Below are 10,511 nucleotides of genomic sequence, written 5' to 3'. Positions count from 1 at the left end.
TCGCTCTCTCCCATCACAGGGCCAAAGGCAAACGTCATGACACTGCTGAGAGCCGTATAAACAAATCACAAAGTTAGGGGCCCTTTTGCCAGCTCATCCCCACTTTCGCAATGGACACCGTCCAGTTTGCCGTTTTGTTGCGGTTTTGTCCGCTCGCACAATTGTGTTCGTTCAACTTTATGAGCCACTGTTAATTATGGTTGGCCATTTCCCCTTGTTCGACTAATTTCTGCGGTTTTTACTGCGATATACGTGTTTGTACTATTTGCTTTTAGGCGAATGTTTGCATTAAAAAGATACAACTTGCAACCTAATAGACATTTATAGTGATTTTATAAACAATTTGCAGGTTATTTAAATGTTATTTATATTTTCTAATGTCCCATTTTGCGTGTTAATTTCATTTTATATTTTTTAGAATTGTTTGTTTTTGCCGAAACCTTATTGTTTGAAATTTGTGATTGTTTATACTTTTAATTTGCTTTTATTGGGTAATACATATATAAGCGGTTCGGTTTGTTCCAGAATTCAGGATAATTCATTTTTAAAAGCATTTTAAATAATTTAAATATTTTTGTTCAATACAAATTGGATTTCTTGAATCTGAATTACATGTTAATACTAACAATATTTAATGTACTTTTTATTTGGAAATTTAAAATGTTCAAAGAAAGTAACTTGAAGTTTTTATTTATGTTTAAAATAAACTAATAAGAACTATTGGCGTTCATAATGTAAATCAATTTAATCTTATGTAGACATGCAAATAAACTATATATATACATTGTTCTGTTTTTGAGATCACTCAGCATCTAGACTTTAGCCAAGTCACGATCATTGAAGCCCCGTTTCAGGGGTCGTTATACAGTTAGTGACTCTCGACAGGTGCGCTGCAGATCAATAGGTGTTGAGGGCGCAGGTCAAAGACAACTCAGGCCGCTAACAAGTAGCCAGGCGGAACTGCCAAATGCTAAAATGGCGGGGGGCAAAGCCTAGGCCAAAAGCAAACGAAACCAAAGTAAAGCCAAAGTAAATAACTGGAAGGAAAGCCAAACAAAAGGTGTTATACGCGGAGAGCCGGCTCTCTGGCTCTTTTTGTGGCTTGGCCTGCTTTTGTGAAATGGCCGAGAGGGGAAAATTGTTTGGCGACGCCATGGAAATGATGACGTAAATTGAAACCCAAAGCTGCCACGGCAACGGAATCTATTTGCAATTCCACCCATCTCCAGCCCCAATCCCAATCCCAGTCGCAATCCCTTTCGACCGACAGGTGTGCAGTAGTTCTGGGCAATCTCCGAGTGCATATTTGCCGACTCACTGAGTGCACTTCTGAGATACAGATACGCGTGCCGCTGCAGTTGCAATTGCAGTAGTCAGATACTTTGACTTGGACCCCCTCTAATGACATTTTTGCCTGACAAAGCGCTTCCATTTCCGCTTTAATGCATTTTCCAACCCATTTCATCTTCGTAGCGTTTTGAGTTGTTTCGGCTTGGATTTCAGCTCACCGCTTTCTGTTTGTTTGCCTTGCCAGCAGTGTATGTCCTTCTGTGTCCTGTGTGCACTTTGTGCTCAATTCTGCGTTTTCTATTTCTATTTTTAGCCCTGCACTAAAGGCCAGCTGGGTTTGGGTTTCAGGGGCGGCGAGCAGGGGGGTTGGCGCTAACTGGAAACAAGCCTCGCCAGCAATTGCATAAATTAATCAGAGCTGCCACAGTGTATAAATACACAATCGACAATAGTCACACAAGCTTCCGCACATCACAATTTTCCCAAGAAAGCCCCCGCCCCTCCCACTTTTCCGCCCTTTGTGCATTGACGTCACTACTGCAGTCGGCCAAAGCGATGCCACTGACGATGATTATGTTTGTCTTCTGGCCAGGTAAGCACCTTCTTGACCTTCCCCAAACTGTTAACACTTATCGCTGGTAAGGGTCCCTCGGCCCTCAGTCCTCAGTTTGCATTCCTTGGTCCTCCGTTCGATTGACAGCCTGCCGCCGAGTGGGTTGCCCTGGGAGACAATTGTGCAAGGGGCATTACTAACTGAATCAGCGAGGAACAAGGCATGACAAGTGCTGATTACTCCGAAGGGCCTGGGGCTATCTGTTTACGCAAGATCTAAGGGGACGGTTGGGCACAATGGGGCAAGGCACTTCTTTTCAATCATTATTGTGCAAGTGGATTGACGCAAATAATAAAAGGTAACAAGGGGCGGACTTAGGTTGCCATTTTAAATGAATGATTTACATTTTATTAGTTATAAAGTATTATTTAGGTTGATTATCATACAAATACAAGCCAAAATCCTTCTATATTTTACAGTCCAATTAACGACGCATTTGATTCAAATTTCTCTCACTAATTAAGCCAAAATGAAATTATGCTTGATGGTTTAATAATCGAGCACTTGCTAATTGATAATTTAAATGTATGAAAAAATTTTATAATTGCATGTTTGAACTCTTGTGAGTGGGTTTAATAATATAATTAAATTTACTTAAGTGTTGCATAAATATTTGATAGAAAATATTAATTTGGGTAAATAATTTTTTCATTTATTCAACTTCAAATTAGCAATGCTGAAATTGTTGTTTTCATTTTTTGTTCATATTTTGTTGTCACGGTTTTTGCAAATAGTTTCCGTATTTTCTATTTAAAAAATTGTTGACTTTTAAGTAAAATTCACATTCTCTCTAAAGCAATCAAACCTTTTTTAGGTGTTCAAAAAATTTATGTGATATCTATATGCAATATTCCGTGGAATTTGTATACAAATATTTATTTTGCACTCCTGCATTTATTTATTTATGTTTTTTTTTGTAGGGTATTTTTGCCTTCACACTTTCTGGAATGTTTGCGCCTTCTTAAACCACACCTCAGTCATTTTCCCGTCTTCAACTTTGTGTGCGCACTTTGTTGGCTGCCTGGTGGCTTTTTTGGGGTCTCCACCTGACCGACCGGGTCAGTTGTTCAACGGGCTCGAAAGCGCGCAGTCTGAGTCAGCTTTTTTGTAGTTTACCCGCATTGAGTTTGTACCGAGATGGCTGCCGCTGCTGTCGCCACTCCGGGAGCCACTGTGCTCCCATCCTCGGCACCAAGTGCTCCGGCAAAATCAGGTGGAGCAGGAGCAGCAGGAGCAGCAGGATCAGGTGGAGCAGGAGCAGGGGGAGCAGGGGGAGCTGCAGGAGCTGGGGCGGCGGGCAAAGGCCCCGGAAATCTTCTAGAGATCACTGGCGAGGCGAACATCGTCAACTACATGAAGAATCGATTGAGGAAGGGCGCCATGAAGCGCAAGGGTCTCGAGATGGTCAATGGCCATCGGTTCGGAGTGAGATTCTTCAAGAATCCGACTTACTGCGGCCACTGCAAGGATTTCATCTGGTGAGGAACTCCGATTTCGATTTTTGTTTTCCATTTTCACGCCCTCCATGGCTAATTTAATTAGTGCTTTCGTATCTGACACACTTTCCGCCTTTTTTTTTCCCTTCTTTATTTTTGCTGTTCTTCCGTTTCGCATTGTTGCACTCGCGGATTCGTGCCGGGATTAGGGGCTTTGGCAAGCAAGGTTTTCAGTGCGAGGGTAGGTTTCAGAGTTCCAAATGGAATATGCAAAATCCAGATGTCACAGAAGGTCCTCTGACCATAAGTACATGTACTATTGTACATTTTATTAAGTTACAATTTTGAAAAGGGCTTTCTGTGACACGAATTTAAGCCATTTATGTACCCAAGAACTTACTGCATTTGCAATTTGTGCCGCCGCAGAGTGCCGCTTCAACATCCATCAGAAGTGCTGCAAGTTTGTGGTGTTCAAGTGTCCTGGAAAGGACACGGACTTCGATGCGGACTGTGCCAAGGTGAAGCACGGCTGGATCTCGACCACCTACACCACGCCCACATTCTGCGACGAGTGCGGCCTGCTCCTCCACGGAGTGGCCCATCAGGGCGTCAAGTGCGAGAGTGAGTTGTGAGATGAGCCCCAGCCCCGTTCCTCTCAAGCTATTTACCCAAACGCTTCAGATTGCAACCTCAATGTGCACCACTCGTGCCAGGAGACGGTGCCGCCCATGTGTGGAGCGGACATAAGTGAGGTGCGTGGCAAGCTACTGCTGTATGTGGAGCTGAAGGGCAACAACCTGAAAGTGGACAGTGAGTAATTCGGGGGACTTGACTAAAGCAAAGGTTTGAGGATATGTTCCACTGCAGTCAAGGAGGCGGCCAACCTTATTCCCATGGACACCAACGGGTTCAGCGATCCCTATGTCGCAGTGCAAATGCATCCGGATCGATCGGGACGCACCAAAAAGAAGACCAAGACCATTCAGAAGAACCTCAATCCGGTCTTCAATGAGACCTTAACTTTGTAACTATGCAAAAGGTTTATATTTTATCCAAATGTTAATAATTTTATTTTGTGAATTCTAGTGAATTGCAACCGCAGGATCGGGACAAGCGGTTGCTCATCGAGGTCTGGGATTGGGATCGGACTTCTCGCAACGACTTCATGGGCTCGTTCTCGTTCAGCCTCGAGGAATTGCAGAAGGAGCCCGTCGACGGCTGGTACAAGTTCCTCTCCCAAGTGGAGGGTGAGCACTACAACATTCCCTGTGTGGATGCATTCAATGATATAGCTCGGCTCCGTGATGAAGTGAAGGTAAGGAAAGTGATTCACCTAATCTTCGAGAACTTATGGGAATCCTCCCTAATTCCCAGCATGATCGGCGTCCAAATGACAAGCGTCGCATGGACAACAAGGACATGCCGCATAACATGAGCAAACGCGACATGATTCGAGCAGCCGATTTCAACTTTGTCAAAACGATTGGCAAGGGATCCTTCGGCAAGGTCCTGCTGGCCGAGCGTCGCGGCACTGACGAGCTGTATGCCGTGAAGGTCCTGCGAAAGGACGTCATCATACAAACGGACGACATGGAGCTGCCGATGAACGAGAAGAGAATCCTAGCCCTTTCCGGTCGTCCTCCATTCCTCGTCTCCATGCACTCCTGTTTCCAGACCATGGATCGTTTGTTCTTTGTAATGGAGTACTGCAAAGGTGGGGATCTCATGTATCATATGCAGCAATATGGAAGGTTCAAGGAATCAGTGGCCATGTGAGTTTGTTTATCAATGATTTTTCTCTTACGATTGATATCCAAATTCTTTTCAGTTTCTATTCTGTGGAGGTGGCCATTGCCTTGTTTTTCCTCCACGAGCGTGACATTATCTATAGGGATCTGAAGCTGGATAACATTTTACTGGACGGAGAGGGACATGTGAAGTTGGTGGACTTCGGGTTGAGCAAAGAGGGCGTGACCGAGCGCCAAACTACGCGCACCTTCTGTGGCACTCCCAACTACATGGCTCCTGAAGTGAGTACAATACCAGAAATTGTGTGTGTTTCAATACCTTAATTTATGAATAACTTTTGAATTCCAGATTGTTAGCTATGATCCATACTCCATCGCCGCTGACTGGTGGTCCTTTGGCGTTTTGCTGTTCGAATTCATGGCTGGTCAGGCTCCGTTTGAAGGTGAAGATGATAACGCTGTCTTCAGGAACATCAAGGATAAGAAGGCCGTGTTTCCCAAGCATTTCAGTCAAGAGGCTATGGACATTATCACCAGCGTTAGTATTTCTCCATAAAATATGATTAAAAAATAATTCTGATTGTATAATTCCAAAGTTCCTGACCAAGAAGCCCAACAATCGCTTGGGCGCAGGACGTTATGCCAGGCAGGAGATAACCACGCATCCTTTCTTCCGGAATATCGACTGGGAAAAGGCAGAGGCTGGAGAAATGGAGCCGCCCATTAGACCAAAGATTGTTAGCTGAATTACAACCTTACTTTAACAGATCATTTCATTGTAGTCTTGGATATATTTTAGAAACACCGCAAGGATATAAGCAACTTTGATGATGTCTTTACCAAGGAAAAAACGGATTTAACTCCAACGGATAAGCTTTTCATGATGAACTTGGACCAAAACGATTTTATTGGATTCTCCTTCATGAATCCCGAGTTCATTACTATTATCTGAATGTGGTCTAAAAAGCTTTGGAGGAACTTTTGGAAAAACTAGAGGCTTTAAGCTGACTTTGTTGAACTTCATTTGTTGTATCCTGCGCTTAAGGCCAGATAAAGTTTATTTATAAACTTTAAAGTTGCTTTCCTTTAGCTTAAAGTTTGTGTATCTACGTGAAAGGCTTTCCTTTTAGCTTTCTCCCTTTTGAAAAGCTTTTCATGTCTCTCTTTCAATGTTAGCGATAACATTTCACGTGAATCCCAGATAGTAAACGAAAACAGAGAAAGTTCCGGACCAGCAGCTGACTGCCACTCTCTCTCAGTCGCTTTCTCCCTTTCACTCTTCATTCAAATATATGATTTTTCCCTTTCGCGGAGGGGAAAACGTTGGGAAAACTCACCACTCGGGAGCACCTGAATTAGTTACGCATACGCCGCGTGTGCACCACTCAAGGAAACCCTGACAGGAAGTTTCAAGACTGCCAGCGGGCTAACTAGCCAACTTCGGTTAAAATCTAAACTCATCAACAGGCTTGAAGGCTCCAGTTATGTCGAGAGCCAAAGTTACGCATAAGGCCAAAACTTGTTGCCGCTCATGTGGGCCTGATGAAATTTCTGCGAGGATGTTTGCCCGAAATCCATCTTGTGTGTCGAGCGTAAAATTGTCTCGAAAATCGTTCAACGGGGTGAAAAGAGGTTTAACCGTTTCCCAAATAGTTTTCCGGTGGCAGGGAAAGTATGTCTTAGGCCACATTTTAATATGAAATTCCACGAGCGGGAATTTGCAGGATGTTTGCGATTTGCGATTTGGGGCGCTCATCTAATCGGCTGTCAAAAGCATTTCAAGGTGAGTGCAATTTTCCGCTGGCCTGGCCTTAAGTGAATTTCCCATTCGCAGCTTCCTTTCCGAAGGCAACATCCTGCTCAAAACTGTTTGCACTCTATTAGCGGCAATTTGCGGCTTTACGTGCACTTTTCACGGCTTTTAGACACGTTCCAATGTCTCTGGCCGAGTGCAGCCGACGATGTCCTTGCGCAGCGCTTCCTCCATCCGTCCCCAATCATCCTGCCACTTCCTGCCGCTGCCGCTGCCACTGCCTCCGCCACCACAACATGTGCCTTTGGCCTCTGCTCCTTGCTCTGTGGCTCGTGTTGGTCCTGCCGGAGTTTGGCCTAGGCATTAGGATGTACCAAAGTGCTTAACACAATATAAATATTGGCCCGAACGGGCCAGAGATGTATATTTGCGGCGTAATAAAACGCAGTGAAATCTCATCGGTTCGCATAGTTCGCCATGTCCTTGCTGATCTCTCTCCGCAGGCTAATGAAGCCATGAACAGTGTCCTTGAGCGCGGGCCCAAAGAAGAGGATGTCGTTGAGTGGCTAAATTGTCAGCTTATAAATCAGCCTTCTAGGATCTCGATAAGCATGAAAGGAAGGCTCTAAAAAAGAGCTATTCAATGGGGGAGGATTTGCGAAGTGGGAGGTGGCAGCAAAGTTTGTGGTCTCAACTTTTGGTGACCCCGATTCTTTTCCATAATATATAATTTAAAAAGCCCCATAAATGGGTTTCTTAACATCACATGAGCTAAATTGTGTGGCTATGTGACGGCAATTCAAGGGTGTAAATACACTTTTTGAAAAGTTTATCATTGTTGAGTTTTAGGTAGTAGTTTGCTTTTTAAAAAGTTTATCATTATTGAGTTTATTAGTTTTATTTTTGTGTTACACTCAAACGACCGCAAATTCGAAGTATTTCAATTGGAAAATATGTTGGTAATGAATTTGAGCTAACGTTTTCTTTTGGTGTCCCTAACATAAGGATAGAATAAGTAATAGAATATATATTTTGTTAGCTAAATTAATAATTCATGAGCTGTTTATCATACCCTGACATTAAATCGGGCAATTTAAGTGTGAAAATATACTGACGGTTCTCAAAGTAGCCAACTTGATCTATTTTTGTTTAAAAATGTCTCCGGCAAGACATTTAGTTGGGACTAAACTTTCAGTGACCTCGAAATTCCTGTTTAACTTATTCCAGAAGTATGTCAATGTCTGCTATTAAATGGGTTTGGCTTGCAAATAGCATTAAAGACTCAAAGACTACCACAATTTCTCCCCCAAAACAATCAACTCCTTGAGCTAAGTTATTTATGCCGGGTCTATGCCAATCTGTTTGCCACACTTCGTTGGCCGTTGTGTTGCCTTAATCTCAATGCAAATTTATATATAAGACAAGAAAAAAAGGCAACTTCGGCAAGCCGAAGCTTACATACACTTGTAGCTCCTATGAAAATTAAATATTCTATATTTTGATGTTGATGCTTTAAAATTATGAAGCTAAGTGAATTTACCGAAACTTTTTTTATCGTTCCTATGGCAGATATTGATATAGTCGTCCGATTTTAATAAAAGACATTCTGAAATCGTTTTTAATTTTCTTTTTTCCGATTGTTTTGTAGTATGCCGATCCGGTCTGTTCCTACTTCTATACTTCCCTCAACAGAAAGAAGACTTTTTGCAAAGTTTCATCCAAATAGCTTTAAAACTGAAGTTTGCTTAGAAACTGAAAAAAATTGATCAAAATTAAACCACAAGTCATATAAGAAATGTCACTTCCCAATCAGATTAAATTTTGGTAAAGTTGTGCTGATCAGGAATAAATATACTTGATAGGATCAGAAATGTGCCATTTAGTGCGTTGCAAACTTTTAACTGAAATTGAGATATCTTCTGGAAGGGTATAATGAATATGTACGGCTGTGCGTTGACAGTCCTAACACGATAACGATGAAATCGTTACGCTTTAGCAAGTGCGTTTCTTATTCATGTCTATTTTGTGCTGCTCCTGTGCACCTAATACCTGTGGTTGGGACCTGCTCCTGCCCCTTCTCCTGCTCCCCCCATCCTCGCCAGGACCCTCTTGCTATCTGTCTGTTTCATACACTGTCACTTCCGCTTCCGCCCGAGCACCCGGACTCAATGTGCCCGTGCCCCTTACCCCGCACCCCTCCACGTTGGCCACATTTTTTCTGCTGCCACTAACTGCTTTGGCACTTGGCCACTCCTCTGCCCGAATCCCCCGGACTTATGAGCTGCTGATGGCCATTTGGGGGAGCAGGACGAACGGCAATGACATGCATATGGTTTGGGCCGTTGGCTAGGCTCATAAAAGCCACAAAAGCCGCAGAATATTGTCATGAATTAGCTGCAAGCGGGTAAACTGGATTTGCACTGGGGGAAAAGGATCAATGCTATGTTCCAATTAGGTTTTAATTAGAAACTGTTTCAAATAGACTTAGTAGTTATGAATGTAGTGCCCCCAAATCACAAATATATATAAGCACTATTTAGTTTTAAGATTTAATGAGTATTTAAATAAAGTAATTTAAAAGCTATCCAGGTATTTTAAAAGTTATCTGTGGATAAATGCAGGCATATTAAATTCGAGTGTATTATAAATACCAAATAACTTAGTTTTCTTTGTTTTATTTTCAGTGGAACAGTCTGGTATTTGAGAGATGTTAATATAGGAATGAAGAATGATAAATATGCGATGATATTGCTTTAGCACTTGGCAAAGTGAACTGATTTATTTCGCAGAGTGGTCGGATGAACTCGCTTACGCCTAATTTCATTGTTGTCCGGATGGCGGCGTGGGTTTATCAGCTAAGTGAGTCTCCCGGCCGGGCTCAATGTTTAAACTGGCTCCCAGGTGGAAAGGGGGCTGGTTGGCCAGGTGGGCTCCTCCTGTTGCACTTCCTCGGCCCGCGGGCTCATTCAAAATGCAAACATGGCCCGTGGAGCTGGTGGCAGCTGCACGTGCCGCCAGTTTCGAGCACTTAAACAAACAGACTGTTGCCCCTCGTTTCTGCGAGTGTGTGTGCAAGTCATTGTCCTGCTCTCACGTATCCTTTCGGGCTGTTGCTTTTTCACGGCTGTGTGCCATTTGGCAGGCGCCCAGATGCAAAGTGCAGGCAACAATTTAAGCCAGTTTCTGGCTTCAATGATTTGCCAAGAGGGTCGAAACGGAGGGAAAATTTAGTTTCCTTCCCCACATTCCCCAGCTGGCATTACATTCCCATTTCCATCCATAATCAAATAAATTACGGACCAAGTCGGGCGCACAGCTGAAATGAGCAAAATAAAAAAAGGAAGTGCTCAGGACCAAGCACTGAAATAAATATATATTTACATAATCCAGGGACCCGCAATAAAATGTACCAAAATATAAACAAATTTCAAATGAGCCACTATAAAAATAGAGCTGTGTGCGGACTAGCGATGTGTGAAATTTTACAGCCACATTTTCCCAGGAGAAGTGATCGCTTTTATGGCTTTAGTACTTGAAAACAGACATATAAAAAACATATTTTGGCAAATAAAACAAGTATAAAGGCCGTAACATTTATCAAAAAGAATAGTAGTACGAATTATCTTCAGAAAGGAAAATTATTTAAAACATCTTAATGTAATTATACAGCG

The 10,511-nt window shown here is 42.8% G+C and overlaps 1 protein-coding gene across 1 annotated transcript; it reads left to right on the top strand.

Moving 5' to 3' along the window:
* Nucleotides 1–2,962: 2,962 nt before the first annotated feature.
* Nucleotides 2,963–6,162, top strand: LOC108051192 (protein kinase C, eye isozyme). The gene is made up of 11 exons (XM_017133201.2): nucleotides 2,963–3,381; nucleotides 3,549–3,580; nucleotides 3,766–3,960; nucleotides 4,021–4,149; nucleotides 4,207–4,363; nucleotides 4,426–4,654; nucleotides 4,714–5,111; nucleotides 5,168–5,369; nucleotides 5,437–5,625; nucleotides 5,684–5,824; nucleotides 5,887–6,162. The coding sequence occupies exons 1-11, from the start codon at nucleotides 3,041–3,043 to the stop codon at nucleotides 6,037–6,039; spliced, it is 2,166 nt and encodes a 721-aa protein (XP_016988690.1). The 5' UTR covers nucleotides 2,963–3,040; the 3' UTR covers nucleotides 6,040–6,162.
* Nucleotides 6,163–10,511: the final 4,349 nt, after the last annotated feature.

This window comes from Drosophila rhopaloa, unplaced genomic scaffold, assembly GCF_018152115.1.
Source record: "Drosophila rhopaloa isolate 14029-0021.01 unplaced genomic scaffold, ASM1815211v1 contig_115, whole genome shotgun sequence".
Classification (NCBI taxonomy): domain Eukaryota; kingdom Metazoa; phylum Arthropoda; class Insecta; order Diptera; family Drosophilidae; genus Drosophila; species Drosophila rhopaloa.
Note: the sequence above shows the minus strand (reverse complement) of the source record. Positions and strands in the feature narration are given on the sequence as shown.

What these genes read in the sequence shown, in the direction of transcription:
- LOC108051192 (XM_017133201.2), top strand. Translation starts at nt 3,041, where the DNA reads ATGGCTGCCGCTGCTGTCGCCACTCCGGGAGCCACTGTGCTCCCATCC. An exon ending in CCAACTACATGGCTCCTGAA is followed by an intron (nt 5,370 to 5,436) that starts GTGAGTACAATA and finishes TTTGAATTCCAG; the next exon opens with ATTGTTAGCTATGATCCATA. An exon ending in CGCCCATTAGACCAAAGATT is followed by an intron (nt 5,825 to 5,886) that starts GTTAGCTGAATT and finishes GATATATTTTAG; the next exon opens with AAACACCGCAAGGATATAAG.